This window comes from Heteronotia binoei, chromosome 1, assembly GCF_032191835.1.
Source record: "Heteronotia binoei isolate CCM8104 ecotype False Entrance Well chromosome 1, APGP_CSIRO_Hbin_v1, whole genome shotgun sequence".
Taxonomy (NCBI): domain Eukaryota; kingdom Metazoa; phylum Chordata; class Lepidosauria; order Squamata; family Gekkonidae; genus Heteronotia; species Heteronotia binoei.
Window position 1 is genome coordinate 72,660,233 of NC_083223.1, and position 19,541 is coordinate 72,679,773.

At 38.9% G+C, this 19,541-nt stretch overlaps 1 protein-coding gene across 32 annotated transcripts in view; it reads left to right on the forward strand.

The window, feature by feature from the left end:
• RIMS1 (regulating synaptic membrane exocytosis 1) overlaps positions 1 to 19,541 on the forward strand; it is a 479,645-nt gene that overhangs the window by 322,856 nt on the left and 137,248 nt on the right. For 5 of the 32 annotated variants that reach the window (XM_060235663.1, XM_060235727.1, XM_060235734.1 and 2 more), the window contains one exon: positions 10,676 to 10,759. The exons of 25 other annotated variants lie outside the window; for them this stretch is intronic. In XM_060235663.1, the coding sequence (XP_060091646.1) occupies positions 10,676 to 10,759 (84 nt within the window). Of the gene's footprint in view, positions 1 to 10,675; positions 10,760 to 19,022; positions 19,101 to 19,541 lie in introns of all 32 variants that reach the window. 2 more of the 32 variants (XM_060235653.1, XM_060235904.1) reach the window with 2 other exon arrangements.

A 19,541-nucleotide genomic window follows, 5' to 3' on the forward strand; every position in this document is an offset into this window, starting at 1 on the left:
TCCCATAAAGTCATTGGAAATAAAAACTTAATAGATAAATAGCTAAAGTTGAACATAATTGTTGGAATTCAAGTTATTTGTATTTCAGTCATTATGGGGTTAAAACAAATGTTAATAGCAAGTAAACAGGATATGATGTATTGTCATTTATATCTAATTAGAAACTGCCTGCAGTAACCTTACTATTGGTCAGCTAACATCTTGTTTGTAAGAATGCTTTGATCTTCTGTGCAAGCTTAACAGCTGTCCTTCCTGTATCTCTGCTTGCTGGGAAGAAGAAAAGCAACAAGAATTTCCACTACAGAAATAGACATGTAGCTGTCAGGATGTACTTAGCAAAGCAGAATGCATTATTTTCTTTTATCCCAAATACCTTTTCCTAATGTTTTTCAGAAACTTTATTTCCTTTAAAGCATACATCTCATCTCAATCTGTCTGACCATCACCTCTGCCTTTTAAACCAATAGCCCCAACAAGTGGTAGCAGAGGTCAGGTGGTTCCATTTTTGTTTTGCCAAACACTGAAGAGACACTGCTAGTGATTTTCATATAAGAACAGGCAGATAGAGTAGAGAGTTTTCTTTTTGAGTAGCCAGAAGCTTTTTAAGTGCTGCATTTCTTGCCACTGGAACATTCAAGAAAAAGAAGGATGTCTGGAAGGGCTAGCCTGCATCTTCTGTTTGCTGCCATTAAGCAATTCATCTGCAACTCAAAGAGATGCTGACACCAAAAAGCATCTCCCAAGATGCTGTGAGAAGACACAGATGCTAAATAAAAACCTAATAGATAGCTAGCTAATGCTGAACATAGTAAAGACTGACCCCAAATGAGTTATATCCTGCTGTATCTGAGACCTGGGTATATGTGCCTTGTAGCTGGGATGCTGGAGAAAATATGGTTTTATTAAGAATAAAATTACAGTTTGCAAAGAACCAGTTAAGATGTTTTAGGCCTCTGATAGGATGAAAACCAGGATATGGAAGTAAAATTATTGCCTCTCCCCCATGACCTAAAGGCTGTATCCTTACTGTTCTTGTTACCAAGTGTTTGAATGTGACTGCCACATGATTGAACTCCTGATCCAGATTCCTGTCTGATACACAGGCCCGATTCAGTCACTTGAATGAATCCTACCACTCCATTGAGCAAGGCTGAATACTCCCTCCAGTCTTAGGAACTTTTCCATCTTAAGTGACCTGATTAAACCTGGAGAGCAACACCCTTTATGTTTGAGAAGAATACCCCTCATCTCAACCATGTATATATCATAGTAAGATTAAGACAGTTCAAACAAATGCAGCTGCATAACTGGCTCAAAAAAGTGTAAAGAAATATTATATATATCAACCTTTTACTGTACAGAACTCTGCACAGAACACATGCTGTCTCATGCTGTGTCTCATGCATTTCAGAGAACGCTGAGAGAGCAGAGAAGCTCTGAGATAGAACAGAGAATAATTGATATAAGGGTGAGCAGCTGGGGAAGTTGCTGAGAATTTCTGAGTTTGTGTGACTGCTGAAAATTCTGAGTTTGTGGTTTGCTGGGGAACTGCTGTTTGTTTGGTTGAGTAGGCTAAAGGTGAAGGTGATTGAAGGTGATTGATTAGGAGTGGCTGTGTTTCCCACCCTATTTGCATTGTTAAGCTGCGCCTTGCCAGAGGAGCAAGCCGAAGGGCGAGAGCTAAAGGATTCTTGGCCTGTGGCTCTTCGCCTGGGGGCTGTGTAAGGACCAGAAATCCAGATCCCTATTTTCCTTGTGTTCCTAATAAGGTAAGTTGACCCAGAAGGGGAGCCACATAAACAAACAGGATTTAAAGGGGACTGCATATTTTTTTTAAAAAAGTTATCATGAAGGTAGAATGCCAGCAGGGGGGTGGGGGCTTTCCAGTGTTTTGCACTGTGTCACATGTATGACTATCTGCCCACAGGACAGAAGTCTTGGGTGTGTGCTTGATGCACGGAGCTCCTGGTCCTCAGAGAATGAGTTCGTACCCTTGAGGCCGAGGTGACTGACCTGGAGAAGCAGAGACAGTCAGTTAGGCACTTGGAGAAGACTCTCGGGGACGTATTAGATGAGCCCCACTCTGAATGTGGCAGCCCTATTGCTGCCAGGGAGCATGAGGGTCAAGAGGGAACAGGGCACCGTACTGAGGATAAGGGGAATGCGCCCTCAAAAGGGACCTCTTCTTCAGTTGGTGAGCAGGAATCCTTTTGTGCCAAGGAACCATCCCGGGGCAGGGAGAGAGGGGGGGTCTTGGTAGTTGGTGATTCAATCCTTAGGCAAGTAAACAGCTGGGTGGCAAAACCACATACTGACCGTATGGTGACTTGCCTGCCTGGTGCGAAGGTAGCGGACATTACACATGTAGTAGATCGGCTGATAGACAGTGCTGGGGAGGAGCCAGTGGTCATGGTGCATGTTGGTCATGAGGCCCTGGAGGAAAAATTTAAGCTGCTAGGCGTAAAAACTGTGTTGTAATAGGTGATTTTAACTACCCACAGATTGATTGGGTCAATATGTGTTCAGGTCAAGAGAAAGAGATTGAGTTTCTTGATGCTCTCAATGACTGTGCTATGGAGCAAATGGTCTCAGAACCTACCAGGGGTGGGGCGATCCTGGATTTGGTCCTAAGTAATGCCCCAAGACTTGGTGAGAGATATAAAAGTGATCACACCACTTGGGAGTAGTGACCATAACGTTATTGATTTCACCATTTGTATAAATAGGGAGTTGCCCCAAAAGACCAGCACGGCCACATTTAACTTTAAAAGGGGTGAATTCTCTGAGATGAGGAGGCATGTGAAGAGGAAACTGAAAGGAAAGGTAAATAGAGTCAAAACCCTTGGGGAAGCTTGGAGGCTATTTAAAACTACAATCCTAGAAGCTCAGATAAAATATATACCACAAGTTAGGAAAGGCAACAGGTATAAGAAAAGGCCTGCATGGTTAACAAACAAAGTAATGGAAGCTGTAAAAGGTAAGAAGGACTCCTTTAAGCGGTGGAAAGCTAGTCCAAGTGAGATTAATAAAAGGGAACACAGGCCATGGCAAATTAAATGCAAGACTGTGATCAGGCAGGCAAAAAGGGACTATGAGGAGCATATAGCAAAAAACATAAAGACCAACAATAAAAATTTCTTCAAATATATCAGAAGCAGGAAACCAGCCAGGGAGGCAGTGGGGCCCTTGGATGACCAAGGGGTAAAAGAATTACTGAAGGAGGATAGGGAAATGGCTGAGAAGCTGAATGCATTTTTTGCCTCCGTCTTCACTGTGGAAGACGAGAAGTGTTTGCCCGCTCCAGAACCGCTAATTTTGGAAGGGGTGTTGAAAGACCTGAGTCAGATTGAGGTGACGAGAGGAGGTCCTACAACTGATAAACGAATTAAAACCTAATAAGTCACCAGGTCTGGATGGCATACATCCAAGAGTTCTGAAATAACTCAAAGTTGAACTTGTGGATCTTCTGACAAAAATATGTAATCTTTCATTGATATCTGCCTCCATTCCTGAGGACTGGAAGGTAGTAAATGTCACCCCCATCTTTAAAAAGGGTTCCAGAGGAGATCCAGGAAATTACAGGCCAGTCAGTCTGACTTCAATACCGGAAAGTTGGTAGAAAGCATTATCAAGGACAGAATGAGTAGGCACATTGATGAACACAGGTTATTGAGGAAGACTCAGCATGGGTTCTGTAAGGGAAGATCTTGCCTCACTAACCTGTTAGAATTCTTTGAGGGGGTGAACAAACATTTGGACAAAGGAGACCCAATAGATGTTGTTTACCTTGACTTCCAGAAAGCTTTTGATAAAGTTTCTCATCAAAGGCTCCTTAGAAAGCTCGAGAGTCATGGAGTAAAAGGACAGGTCCTCTTGTGGATCAAAAACTGGCTGAGTAATAGGAAGCAGAGAGTGAGTATAAATGGGCAGTCTTTGCAGAGGAGGACGGTAAGCAGTGGGGTGCCGCAGGGCTCGGTACTGGGTCCCAAGCTCTTTAACTTGTTCATAAATGATTTGGAGTTGCAAGTGAAGTGGCCAAGTTTGCAGATGACACTACATTGTTCAGGGTGGTGAGAACCAGAGAGGATTGTGAGGCACTCCAAAGGGATCTGTTGAGGCTGGGTGAGTGGGCGTCAACGTGGCAGATGAGGTTTAATGTGGCCAAGTGCAAAGTAATGCACATTGGGGCCAAGAATCCCAGCTACAAATACAAGTTGATGGGGTGTGAACTGGCAGAGGCTGACCAAGAGAGAGATCTTGGGGTCGTGGTAGATAACTCACTGAAAATGTCAAGACAGTGTGCGATTGCAATAAAAAAGGCCAACGCCATGCTGGGAATTATTAGGAAGGGAACTGAAAACAAATCAGCCAGTATCATAATGCCCCTGTATAAATCGATGGTGCGGTCTCATTTGGAACACTGTGTGCAATTCTGGTCACCACACCTCAAAAAGGATATTATAGCACTGGAAAAAGTCCAGAAAAGGGCAACTGGAGTGATTAAAGGGCTGGAACACTTTCCCTATGAAGAAACGTTAAAACGCTTGGGGCTCTTTAGCTTTGAGAAATGTCAACTGCGGGGTGACATGATAGAGGTTTACAAGATAATGCATGGGATAGAGAAAGTAGAAAAAGAAGTACTTTTCTCCCTTTCTCACAATACAAGAACTCATGGGCATTCGATGAAATTGTTGAGCAGTCAGGTTAAAACAGATAAAAGGAAGTACTTCTTCACCCAAAGGGTGATTAACATGTAGAATTCACTGCCACAGGAGGTGGTGGCAGCTACAAGCATAGACAGCTTCAAGAGGGGGTTAGATAAAAATATGGAGCAGAGGTCCATCAGTGGCTATTAGCCACAGTGTGTGTGTGTGTGTGTATATATATATGTGTGTGTGTGTTGGACTGGATGGGCCATTGGCCTGATCCAACACGGCTTCTATTATGTTCTTATGGTTTGTGGTGAAGGTGAGGGGTATGGGTCTACTCTGCCAATCCTTCAAACAGTATTGCCACTTAGGTAAGTAGTTGAACACCCTCATCGTGATTTTGTGGGCATCCTGCCAACATCTGTGCAGTAGAGTTAAGATGCTGTACAATATACTGTATATTCTATGATGTATGCAGTTCCTCCTTTTAGATAAAATTTTTAAAGTTTATTTCATGAAGTATTTTGTACAATACAAAACAGCTCCAGCTCCTGCAGAACAGAATTACATGGCTTGGTATATATGTGTGTGTGTGTGTGTGTGTGTGTACACACACGCACAATTTATATACATCATCAATATATCTTGTTCTTGACATTCCCAAATGTGTAGATATGTAAATCCAGAGACTGGAGCCATGGACAAGCAAGACAAACTTTCTACAAACCAGAGAAAAGTCCCTGGTATGCAGAAAAATCTGAAATGTAATAAATAATTTTGGTGTTTAACTCCCCCACCATGATAAAAGTAGAGTCTGTAGCTCTATGAAACAGGAATGGATACAATACCCTCAGTTGCCATTACTAGATAACCACAACAGAAATGTCAATCTCCCAGCCTTGGTTTCGGTCTGTAAAAGATGGAGGGAAGGGGCAGGACTAGGATCAGCAGCATCATTGCTACTATGCAAATTTGCATGACTCGCCCAGGCCCAGCTGTTTGCTACTGTTCTACAGGAACTACCCCACAAAACCAGTGTGGTATAGTGGCTAGAGTTTCATTTTAGAATTTGGGAGACCCAAATTCAATTCCACAATCTGCTTTGAGTGACCTTGGGCCAATTATACATTCTCAGCTTAATTTACCTCATAGGGTTGTTATGAGGATAAAATGGAGACAAGGAGAATGATTTGGAAGCAGTGCTGTTACCTAAACTATGCTTAATAATTTTACTTGACATTTGACAAGCTGAAGAAGCTATTAGAATAGATCATAGGTATTCAACAGTGTTAGCTCAGAGTCTTTAGCCTGGCTGCAAAATCTCATTTATCCTTTTATACAATATATAAATCCAGCTTCATTGGTCTAAGTGCCTCCATGCAGTCGGAACTTTAATATGGCTGTGTTCTTGTACTCTCATGATGGCATTGGCACCAGCCTTGCTTTCCCATTAAAAACATCATGGAATGCCTCCCTATGTTACTATATATGGCAATAGGTCAGTGCGGCTAGCAGCCAGCACTTGGCTGAACATGCTGAACTGACTGTCTTACTACAAAGGATAAGTAAATAAATGCATTGATGTTGTTGCAGTAGACAATGGAAAATACAAATGGAAGTGCATTAATCACTCCTAACAGTTTATGGGATCCTGGAATGGGGATCAAATTAGGGCTGAGGAATGCATACAATGCAACATGCATCCCCTCAGTTGGTTCCCCTCCCAAATTGTAATATTCAGCATGAGGAAGGAGAGGTAAGAATAACTCTTTTTCATAAGGATGTAAAAAGGGCCCTGCTAGATTAGATTATTTCACACAATGTCTAGCCTGTTATTCTTGAGGGCCAAGAACAGGGAAAGTGACCATAATGCTCCTAGGAGTAGCATTGAGAGGCCCTCTTTTGGGCTCTTTAAAAAAAAATATGAAAATTTCATTTTAGAAGATTAAGTTAGGAATATACCTAGTAAGCAATGATCACTGATTAAATAGTAGGGTTATTTAAAATGAGATTTCTCATAGTGATCTCTTTGAAGCAGTCTATTGGGGAATATGTCCTTATAGCAGCGCCCGCCTCACGGCCTCACTGGATCTCTATATTTTCGTCTCTTCGGGGTATTTTTACTTGTTTCTTTGATGGGACCACAGCAGCTTTGTTTGCTCTTCCCACAAACTATAGGCTCACGAGAACTTTAACTTAAACCACAGATTTATTGTAACAAAAAGTCTTAAACTGGGGATATGGGAGATATTTACATAGGCTAGTACGTTTGTTCTGTTGTTTCAGGCTTTACAATCACTTTTACTTTCTTGAGTCTTTCACAGTTACACGGTTCACAGTTTCCCTTCAACTCACTCTCCACCTCTAGCCAAGGTCTGGCCTCTTGGGATTGATGTGTCTAGTCTCACCCCTCGACTGAAGTCTCTCCTCTCAGCCCTTCTTGGTGTCTCAGACCCACATCCACTCCCTCAACCTCCTCACTAGATCTTCAGAGTGGTTCCTAGGTGTTTGTGACCGTTCCGGTCTTAACTGACTCACACACACACAGCCCTCTTGGCTGGTTTTGTCCAGCTGGCAGTCTCTGGAAGACTTCCCCGTCTCCGTCTCCAGCTTCTTCACAGGATCAGCTGCCCTCTCAGCCCTTCTGGCCGGCACTAACTGACCCTCTCAGTCTCTGTCAGGCCCCAACACTGACAGACTTCTCTGACAGGCCTCCACTCTGTCAGACATCAACTGACTGAACTCCTGCCTCAGCAGTTTCTCTCCTTCAACTAACTTTTCCCTCCCTGAGAGCTCTCAGCACTTTGCCGCCACCCTCAGGTCACCTGACGCAGCCCTGTGCGTCTTCAGTTTATGGTTAACCCATTGCTTTCCGTCACAGTCCTCTTTCAGAATTCTGTAACCCTGCCGAAGAGGCTAGTAATGCTCCTGACTGGAACTCTGGAAGCTGTACCTTACACACAGTGAACCAACTTAAGTTACTCAATCCATTTCCAACTATGATTATTCAGCTTTTGAAGAACTGTAACAAGAAGACTATTTCAGTATCTACACAGCATGTGCTGCAAACTTCTGTCCAAATGTGATATCCTACATTGGATGTAATTTGGGGCCGAACTGCATTTTCATGTTCTTAAAGAGTTAGGTGCAAGTTTCCCAAACCCAACTCAGATACCTCACAGCCACACAGCAGCTGTGGGGAATGGCTTTAAAAAAGAGAGCGAGAGAGCTCAAATGGGCATGGAATGCTACCACAGGGGGGAGGAAAGGCTCTTGTCTTCCCCCTCAAGCCATTCCCTACATCGGCTGTGTGGCTGTGAGAACCCTGAATTAGAACTCTTAAAAAAAATATGAATGTGTGATTTGTCCCTTACTGGAAGTATGGCAGGTACTCATGGTAGTGCTTTAGTTGTGCCCCCTGCCGGGTTCTTTCTTTCAGCCATTCTGACAACTATTTTGTTGCATGCTGTTTCTCATTTTAGTCAGTATGTTTCATACAGTTAAAACATATTGGGTAAGATTATGAGTTCAAATATTATAAAGCATGATTGTAAGTAATTGCCTTTTCTGTTTCTGTTATGTTAATGTTTATACAGGATATCAGCATATTAAGGGCTTTGAGTGCACTGGTGCCTTACTCCCCCCCCCCCCCTTTAACATTTGGCTTAGAGGAAAAAAGCTGCTGCCTACTAACAACCTTCTAAAATATCTGAAAGATTTTAGCAATATTTTGCAGTGCTAAAACCCTCTGGACTGCTGCAGTTTGCATGCTCCCAATGTTAAAACCTGTTCCTTAATCCATGAAGTTGAAGGTACCTTAAAAAGTATACTTTGATAAACCCTGAACTGTTCACTTAAATGTTACACTGCTGAGAGAATATGTTTGGGTTTTTTAACAGTATTTTTGCTTTGTTCTGTCTGAAGCTGACCAATTAATTCTAGGGTTATATATATTCCATGAAATATCTTGGATCCCAACCTACTCACCCATCAAAGGGAATTATTTTGCTGATTTTCCCATTCCTGATTTAGCTCTCTGGGCCACAATTATCTGCTAGGAATGGATTGTTGGAAGCACAGAGGATGTACTAGGGGAGAGGGTCTCAGGATCTCTCACCTTATATACTGTCTGATTGCTTTAAGTGAAAACACTTGAAATTACTATATTCCCTATATGAAAAAACATGCAGGTATAATAACAAAATAAATAGCGTTGGGCTTGGCCCAATGAGAATCTGGTTCAGGTCCTAGCCATACCATAAAGTTCACAATTGCTGAATCTGCTTGTTGTTGGATATTACATTATTGTTAGCAATATAAATTAGATTGTCTCATCCACAAAGGAACATTCAGTTGCAAATGATTGATATAGTGCTATAATAGCAGAATATCCAACAATGTGTGAAAGTAGGAAGCCACTATGAGCCAAAGTAGACATTACATTTTTAATGGGTTTTCATGCATTTTTTACATGCTTGCCAGAGCCACACAACAATTTTGAGGAAATGGTACACTTAGAATAGATCACGGAATTTCCATAGAGTTATGCAATACCCAGGTTTGGAGCACTTATTTGTTTTCTCTGCAACACTTTGTGGTTCCCTTATTGTGGTGAGCTGGTCAGGTGACTCATGAGCAGACATTGCCCTATTTGGATCATAGTGCCAGCCTGCCAAATAAGGGCTCCCATAAAGTTTAAACATTGTGTGAAGTGGAACAGTATCCACAAGGAAACATCCTTATCTCTGCAATGGCAGGAATTCAGCTTTTGCTCTCCAATGCATGTTTGCACCAGCAAAGCTCTGTTTATGAAGGACGAACATATTCAGTCACAGGAGACTCATCTGTTTAATCAATTAATGTATCTGTTACATCAAGAACAATAAATATTTAAAGTTTTTTAGACAATTGTTTGGGGTGGAGAGCTCCCAATTCTCTAGTGCCACCTTCACAAACACTTTGATTAATGCAACTCATGTCTGGTTATAACCAGCCCCTTGCGGTGATTCTAAGGCAGCAGTAATTGTTGCTGTTACAAATAAGAAAGTAGGTTATGTTCAACTTGAATAATGTAGTAGGTACAAAGCAAAGATTACAGGAAGTATTTGCAAAGGTGCATCTGTGGTGAAGAAATGGAGGCTATGCCTAGCATACCCATTGTCAGGGCATTTTTTTTGTAGCAGGAACTCCTTTGCATATTAGGCCACACACCCCTGATGTAGCCAATCCTCCAAGAGCTTACAGAGCTCTTAGTACAGGGCCTACTATAAGCTTCAGGAGGATTGGCTACATCAGGGGTTGTAGCCTAATATGCAAAGGAGTTCCTGCTACAAAAAAAGCCCTGCCCATTGTAAATAGAAGTCTCTCTAATGTTGAGGAAAATAACAGATGATAACAACCAGAAAAGGCAGAACACAGCAGAAATCCCCAGGCTTAATCTCTGGCATCTTTATTTCCATTATTTCAGGTAACACTCTGTTGAGCACTTGGAGAGGTATTGACAGCTCAGTATCTATCTTTTAATTCATTGTAGTCAGGAACTTGTAGGGGAGAGGAAGGTGGCTGCTTCAGAGCCATTCTGGGTATCTAGCAGTGTAACATGGTACTCAAATTCCACGCACACCAAGATGCCATTCAAGGTGATTTGGTTTTGATAAATAAAAATCTATAATTGATAATAAATGCCCTTTCAATTTTAAATTGAAACCAGTTCCTTAAAAATAGATACCAGATTTTACAATACGCTCAGGTGCAGAGATATTTGCATCTGAGAGTGTCATTCCTCTGATGTCTAAATCATATTGCTGTTGATTTACATAACTTTCTAAAGTACTGCCATTTAAATCACATTGGTATTGTTATGCAAATGTATGTGCAAGAAAATCCTAATTGAAATCCTAAAATTTGTTTATAAAAAGTGAATACTGACTTTTTGGGGTACTTTTCTACTTCCTTGCCTAAAACTAAAACAGAACTCACATACTAAATGTTCTATTTTTTTCCTATTTTGTTGAATGACATAGCAGAGTTAGATGGTCTCCCTCACTAGATAGGAGACGACCCACTAGCCCCCGGATTCATATCCAACATGCATCTCCGGAGGATGACAGGTACTGGTCAGTTCCTCCTAACTTGATGAAGCTTGCAGAGAGTTTCTAAAGGCATATATTAAAAGAAACTAATTTCCAGGAATCTTGCACAGGCGATGATACCACATTTTATACCTGAATTCCATTCAGTTATTATAAAGCACCTCACCTCTGATATCTATGTAGTAAAATGTCGAAAACATCCAGCCTTATTTTTACCCTATCCATCGTAACAAACAAAATATGGATAATGATTTATATAGACTCTGACTCTTGCTTGCCAACATAGGCCCAGTAAAATAAAACCTTGTCACTTGAAACAGCATATTCTGCAGTGGCTGCTGGACAACTAGCTAGAGTGGGAAAGTCAGAAATGAGGGAATTGAGGGAGAGAACTTGGGAAAGAACTAGAATTGCATGGGAGTCTCTGACTGATAAGGAATATTTACGGCAGCTGTAACAGAAAATGGAGTTATTTTGGTTCTGTAGCTCAGTGATTCTTGGTTGCTTTTCTTTAGTCCCTGCAATTCCTTTCGGTAAAATGGAGCGCAAAAGCATCGTACCCTCTTTGCACTTCATTATCAAAATTATACTGTCTACATATTGTTTGACTCTGAGACCTCATTGAGAGCCAGTTTGGTGTAGTCGTTAAATGTGTGGACTCTTATCTGGAAGAACCGGGTTTGATTCCCCACTCCTCCACCTGCAGCTGCTGGAATGCCCTTAGGTCAGCTATAGCTCTCGCAGAACTCTCCTTGAAAAGGCAGCTTCTGTGAGTGCTCTTTCAGCCCCACCTACCTCACAGGGTGACTGTTGTGGGGGAGAAAGGTAAAAGAGAGTGTAAGCTACTCCGAGATTCTGAGTGAAGGATAGGGTATAAATCCACTATCATCATCATTTAATCTGGTGCTTTATAATATACTAATGTGGAATTCAGCCTTCTCTTTTCAAGGGTGTCTAGACAAGTCTACAATCCAACACACAGTCAGGCATGCTTAATTTCATTGAAGTAAAATGTGATTTGAATTGTAGGTTGTGTTCTGGGAGGGGGGTGTATTTGAATCACGGGATGAGATATTTGGTGTAATCTGCACACTTAATCTTTTCCAAAATAAAAATACTGGAGATAGGCTTTCTTAATAAGATCAGCTTTGCTGAACAATGCCAGTGCTTTGGATTCTCTTTATATGCTGATCAGCCAAATAAGATATAAGTAAATGTCTTTCATTGCCATTTTTATTTTATAATGTATTGTAATTTTTATTTGAATCTTGGTGCCATTTTGTTCTTCAATTATGAACTTCATGTTCCATATCCTGTGTATGTTTCATAATGTCTGATTCTTGAAGCTGAACGTGCTAACTGAGCTACTGAGCTGTAACTTAAAATACCTAAATTTCCTACCCTTCCTACTTACTGTATGCCACACCTTTGGTGTGTTCACACTACACTAAATAAAGCACTTTACATCCAGATTTTTGCTATCCTTACACAGTAAAAATCTGGATTAAAACACATTATTTAGTGTAGTGTGAGTATACCACTTGATAGCATTCCCACTTATCAAACCTTGTAATTCTATGAAAGATTGTTTAAAAATATAAAAGAGGCAAAAGTATAGGTTCATGTTTCATACTTAATATTTTACCCTGATTAGAAATCATTTCCACAAAGGCTGATGAAACTTCTATATTTTCCTTAGAGAAAAGAAGATTAAGGGGGCAGGATACGTTTGAAAGATAGAAGAGAGTCAGAACTCTGGTCCATCCTATTCACCACCACAACAAGAAACAATGGCCACAATCTAACACAGAGTTAAGTGTGCTTAAGTCCATTGAAATCATAAATCTCTGACTTCTACAATGGATTTTGGCCAATGAGTTTAAGGTACAGGAAAGTAAAAGGTTAAACTCTGGGGTGGGGTGGGAATTCCCAAACATTTTTGTATTTGAACCATGCAGCTGGTGGTTTGAGAAGATTGAGGGGCCTGTTTAATGGAATTTTTCAAGTTAAAGCCTGGAAAGACACACTTAACCCTAGTTCATTACCTGCCATAGGTCAGAAGGCAGAACTACATAATCATAGGGAATCCTTATTACTATAAGGTTCTGATTCTTGACTGCCAGCTAATGTGTCCTGGTCTAGTAAAACCAAATGTGGTTTAAATATACAAGCCCAATGTTTTGATTTCGAGAACTTGTTTAATTTTCTCAGCCATTACCAGTATCCAGTTAGCAAGTATCTAGTACCCAACTGAGGTCTGTCACCTAGATACTTGAATTTCTATTGATAAGCAGTGTACCTGTTCTGCCTCCACACACCAGTGTTTTAAATCCAAGCCTGCTTAGTTCAAATCCCTTTGTTACCATTGGCAGTGAAATCATTAACAAAGCTATGTTGCAAACATTTTTACTGGGTCTTGCATCCAGTAAATCAATGGTGCCATCCAAAGCAGATTTATATGCTTCTCAGTTCATTGACTTCAATGGTCTTAGAAGGTATAACTCTGGTTAGGATGGTAGTATAAGTTTATACTTAAACCAAGAGCATGGAGCTTCCAAAGTTCTAAAATATGATCACTGGGAAAGTATTGCAATTATTAACACCTGCAAATACCAACTTTGAACATGTTTTTATCCTCAAGCTTAGCCTTGAATGTATCTTGTTGGATTTGTGTAAATCTGAATGATTTTGTATGGAGGAATTTTGTCCATCCTTGTTTGTCTAGATGCTATTTAAACTGACAGCCTATGACCATAGTTAACCAAGTCCTCTGGTTTTTCCTATTTACTTTCTATTTGCTGGTGTTCTGCCATCTGCTCTCCCTTGCCTATTTATCAGCAGATTACAGATCCACCAAATCCACAACTGAGAAATGGAGAAAATTTCACATTTTATGACTGTTATCACTTAAGCACAAACAATAAAGTTTTGTGAAAGACTTGCAGTAGGCTATGGTTTCTTCATCCTTTGCTTGCCTTGAAGGTTTCTCATATCACAAAATAAATAACTGAATATTGAACAAGGGAAATTAGGAGATAGAATTCATATGATAAATAAAATTGTTTGCTCAAGCCAGCTGCGAATGTATGTACAATGTTCTTAAATGTTTTTACAATGTCCTTAAATGGGACTTCCGGGGTTGGAAAATGCCGAGCTGAACTGCTTCTCAGAAGGGGAGCAGGCTGGAACTTCTGTTCGGGGTAGTGGAAGGCAATCATGCCTACTTTTCTCAGTCAGAGATCAGTCCAAGATATGCACAGGAAACTTTGAGAAGATTTAGCTTGGCTAAAAGGGAGTCTGGGGGGGGGGCCTCCTTTGAGGCTTTGAGGGGTCTCCAGAGACGAGTTGCATTTTTATCATCTGCAGAAGTTTCCAGAGTCATTTATTTGACATAAGCTCGGCAGGATCCTAATCTTCTTTGATACTACTAAACACCTAAAGCTACACAAGACCGGTGTTGATCTGGATAACTACAGAAAAGGTACAGATTGCTATCTTTCATTCCGGGACTAATTAAAGTTAAACAAAATAAAATCAGAAGGTGGGAAATTGAAATCTAAAAAGCTTGGAAGAAGAAGAGGAGAAGGGGTGAAATTTGGACTTTGTACATTTAAAGGACAATGCTAAAAAGTGGAAAGGAATTTATTGTTTGGTCTACTTGCGGGTTTTGAGGGAAAAGCCCCATCGTCATAGAATTACAGCTCCCACAGTCAACACAGGGAATGTGTCAAGTATTGTGAGTTCTCTTTACCAGCGAAAACGGGATTTGATGGCAAGAAAAACAGGAAGCATTGGATGGAAAAGGGAAATCACTGAAGCAGCCAGCCTACTCTAGGACTATAATATCATAGAAAAACATCGGCGGCCTTTACAAGGAGACTAAAATTTAAATAAAATTTTTAAAGTGTTTGGGACATTAAAAATTGGTGGAGCCGACAGAGGTGACAATTATAAGGTAAATGCTATTGGACATTATTGTTAATAACTATTTTAGAAGCCTTTAGAGGAAAAAGGAAAAAAAAAATTAAAGTGAGGCAGAAAGCTGCGACCACCATTTTGGAGAAAATAAAAACTTTAAATTAGGCTTATTGAAGAAAACAAGCTTCACTCTTTTAAACCTGATAGTTGAAATTTAATTTGGTGAGGTCAGAATTTTCAGTGTTTTTACATGTCAGACCACAAGCAAACCCGTGCAAGGACTGCTTCACTGGAGAAAATGCAGGACCAATTAGATGCAATGGAAGCCAGGATAATGAAAGGGATGAAGGAGATGACAACTGCTTCTAAAAAAGAAATTAGAAAAGATATTGAAGAGCTAAAAAAAGATATAGAGGATCTCAGAAATGAGACTGTGGTAACATCAAAGAAAGTGCAAGAGGTAGAAGGGAGAGTGAAAGTACATGATTCCATCTTGTTAAAAATACAAGAAAAAGTGGCAATTCATGACTGCAAATTGATGGAGACCCAGATACGTCTGAGAGGAGTACCTGAGGATGAAGAAACTGACTTGAAAGAATATATAATAAAAATAATTGCAGAATTTCTGGAGGAAGATCCTGAAGGGACTAGAAACATGTATGACTATATGTATAGAGTAAACTCACTTTATGCCAAAAAAAAAAAATCTACCAAGAGATGTGGTTATAAGATATATGACAAAAGAAATGGTGGGGAAAATCATGAATAAAAACTTTGAAAAGACATTGATAGTGGGAGGCAGCAGAGTAAGAATTATGAAGGAGTTGTCAAGACAGGTGATAAATGACAGAAGAGCATACAAGAAATTGACAGAAAAATTACGGGACAATGAAATGAGGTATAGATGGATAATACCTGAAGGTTTGAGCTTTGAACTTCAAGGAAAAAGGATTACAATTACAAACACACAGGAACTGCGTAGATTTTATGAAGAACATAAAGAATTTGCACCATGATGGATTACAAATTATTATCTTGGAATGTAAATGGACTAAATTCACCACAAAAAAGAAAGGCAATGTTTCATTGGATTAAAAAGCAAAATTGTAATATAGTTTGTTTACAAGAAGTACATATCAAACAAAAGGATTATAAATTTTTATGGAATAAGAATTTGGGACTAGAATTTCATTCATTGGCTGAACAGAAGAAAAGCAGAGTGATTTTTTATATTAAACAAGAATTGGAGTCAAAATTAGTGTTTAAAGATAAAAATGGAAGATTTGTAGCAGTAGAAATAATATTAAATGAAAAAAAGTTGTTATTGGGATTGTATGCATCAAATGGAGCAAAGGATGCTTTTTTTCAAAAACATTATACAACAACTTGATGAAGTGACATATGATCAAGTTTTGATAATGGGGGACTTTAATGGAACAAGTAAGAATACACTGGATAGGTCTGGGGGGGGGGAATAATAAGTAAGGAAAATTGCCAAAGTCTTTTTTTTAATTGTTCAAACAAGAAAACCTGGAAGATATATGGAGAAAATTTAACCCTGAAGTGTGGGACTATACCTTTTTTTCAGCAAAACATAATACTTTTCCCAGAATTGACATGTTGTGGGGCACTAAGGATTTAGGCCTTATAACAAAGTATTTTCTTTGTTTTACCTAAAATAAGAGCTGATCATAACCCAATAATGTGGATTACAAAATTGTCTAAAAAGTCGAGAAGATGGAGATTAAATGAAGATTTACTACAGAATAAAGAAATAGTGACATCTCTAGAAAATGAAACTAAAGCTTTCTTCCAAATAAACGATAAGGAAGATATAGAATTTCAGTCGGTGTGGGATGCTTTTAAAGCAGTAATGAGAGGAATATTGATTACATTGAATAATAAAGACAAGAGGGCAAAAGAAAAACAAATGTTGGACATTCAAAATGAAATAAAGAAAAAAGAAGGGGAACTGAGAAAAAGGCCAGGAAAAAAGAAAATTATGAGGGAGATTACAATATTACAAACACAAATGAGACATTTGTTAAATAAAGAACAGGAAGGGAATCTGAAAAAATTACAGCAGAAATCTTTCAAGGGAGCAAATAAACCTGGAAAATATTTGGCCTGGCAACTGAAAAAAAAAAGACAGAAGGCAAAGTCATTAATAAAATTGTGGCTGACAGAAGAGAGGTGGTAGATCAAGAAGGAATAAAGACAGAATTCTTTAAGTACTATGCTAAATTATTTAAGGATGTTAAAATAAAGAAAGAAAAGTTGGAAGCATATTTACAAAATATTAAAATAGCACCCTTAACAGAAAATATGGAAAACGTTTTGAATGACCCCATTGAAAAGATAGAAATTGAAGCAGTGATTAATGCAATGAAAAATGGAAAGGCACCTGGGCCAGATGAATATACAGCTAAATTTTTTTAAAATCTTCAACGAGGAATTAATACCGAAACTTCAGAAATTGATGAACATGATAAGAATAAAAGGGAAAATACCAAATACATGGGAGGAAGCTGTTATTTTGTTGTTTCCAAAAGAAGATAGAGACGTCACAAATGTAAAAAAGTATAGACCAATCTCACTATTAAATAATGATTATAAAATATATGCAAGAATATTGGCAGAACGGCTTAAACAACATCTGATAAATTTTATAAAGGAGGATCAAGCGGGGTTTCTCCCCAAAAGGCAAATAAGAGACAATATTAGAACTGTTGTAAATATTGTATAATATTATGAAAGACATCCAGAAAAAGAAGTAGCATTATTCTTTGCGGATGCAGAGAAAGCATTTGATAATTTAAACTGGGACTTTATGTTTGCAATAATGGAGAAAATGGAGTTGGGGGAAAACTTTATAAGGATGATAAAAGCAATATATACTGAAAAATATGCAAGGTTATATATAAATGCAGATCTTACAGAAGATATGATAACTAGCAAAGGTACAAGACAAGGCTGTCCGCTTTCCCCACTGTTGTTTATAATGATTCTTGAAATTTTACTGATGCAAATCCAAGAAGACAAAGAAATAGAATGATTAAAAGTAAAAGGATTTACTTATAAATATAGAGCATTTGCAGATGATATAATGTCAGATGCCATTTCATCTTTTGATTACTTATCATGATAATAAATAGGGCTTTTTGCCCTCTTTAGTGACCAAATTTTGACATGACTTTCTAAAATACTGAGAGCGTGTAATTCAGTCCATATGCCCCCAGGGAATGATCAATTTAATAACTCGTAGCACATTACTTGCCAAAATATGCGGTCTTTCTCACATAGATAGTTAGTAGTATAAGATGTCTTCTGTTCCAGTAAGGTATTGAATAGGTAAACAGCTGCTCCAAGCTGTCTTGAGGAGGAGCAGGATATAAATGGACAGAAATATTTTTTTTCCTGAACCCATTCTAAAGGAAGATTGTGTTCCAGCATATTCAATTAGTCATTGATCCTTAAGGTCAGGAATGTCTACATTTAAGGAGCAGCTTCTGGCAAATTAACATGACATATTTTTTCAAACTTCTCTCTGGGGCTTGGCCAAATTTGTCCCTCAAGTGAGAAATTGCTGGCAATGGCTTGAGTTAAGAAACTAATTCATTGATCTTTTGATTTTAAGTGAGGATCAGATCAGAAAACACAGCAAAATAGATGTTTTCCATTTCTGCTGTGGGTTGGCCATCTATTTTCTGTAATACATAAAGGTATTTACATGGCTGAAAGCACATAGCAAACACATGCATCAAGGAGCCATAGCCAATTACAAAACTCAATACTGTGGATTTTATACATGCAGTTAATACGTGGTGGAAATATAGGGACCTATTTTCCCCTAATTTGTGCTGAAGGAGGTGGTGAAAAAAACCAGGAACCAGGCTGTTTTGGTCCATTTTTAAATGTGTAAATTCACCTGAGATACAACTACATATGAAATACAGTGTAAGATGCCATAAAGTAACTTTCACAAGGTTTGTTTATACAGACCCAATTCTGCCAAATACTACTTCAAAATCCTGTTCATTTCAAAGGATAGGATAAATTATATTTGCTGTAAAAACTAAGCAGTAATTCTGAAACTGTTACTAACTACAGCAAAATGCATCTCTGTTCCTATCTTAAACTTTATGAATGGTTCCATTTTTATCATAGTTTTTGTTTTTAAAAAACTCTTTGTGAAACATTGAAAAGGAAAGAGAAACATGGATTATCACCAGAGTGTTCTTGATTCATATAGATAACTTGATTGCATGTCTCCATCTTCACTGCATGTGACCATCTCTTTGTTTCTATCTGTTTCTATCCATTCTGTCCAAATTTCACTTCCATGTTTCCAAAACCTGTGAAGGACAACAGCGATGGAGTCTTGCATTCCAAAACAAGACTGTTTAAACCACCTAAGTGCTAACCCGGAAACTACACAGAGGTATCCTTGCTAAATTGTCTCCAAGTTCCCTGTACATAAAATATAGAGTAATGTAAAAAGCTGTTATTTCTTAGCTCTGTACTCTCCCATAGCTGGCTTACTTAACATGGCTATCCATTTCCTTTAAATATGCTAAATGCATTTTAGAAAATACATATCCATATATTTCAGCTCCTGTGAGTCCAGCAAAACTACATTTTTTTTTACTGGGACTTCATTTCTGGACTGGCACCAGAATATTTTAACAACTGTAGATGCATTCATAGAAGAATTGATTTGAGTTCATGGAGTAGCTGTGTTCACACTTTTACCCAGGATATCTATAATATGTAGATGCATTATCTATGGGCTGCTATCCTAGAACATCTGCTAAAGTATAGCAGGTTATTAAGCATCTGCCAGAAAAATTATCTGAACTTTCTGTTGGAAAATGGGAAAATA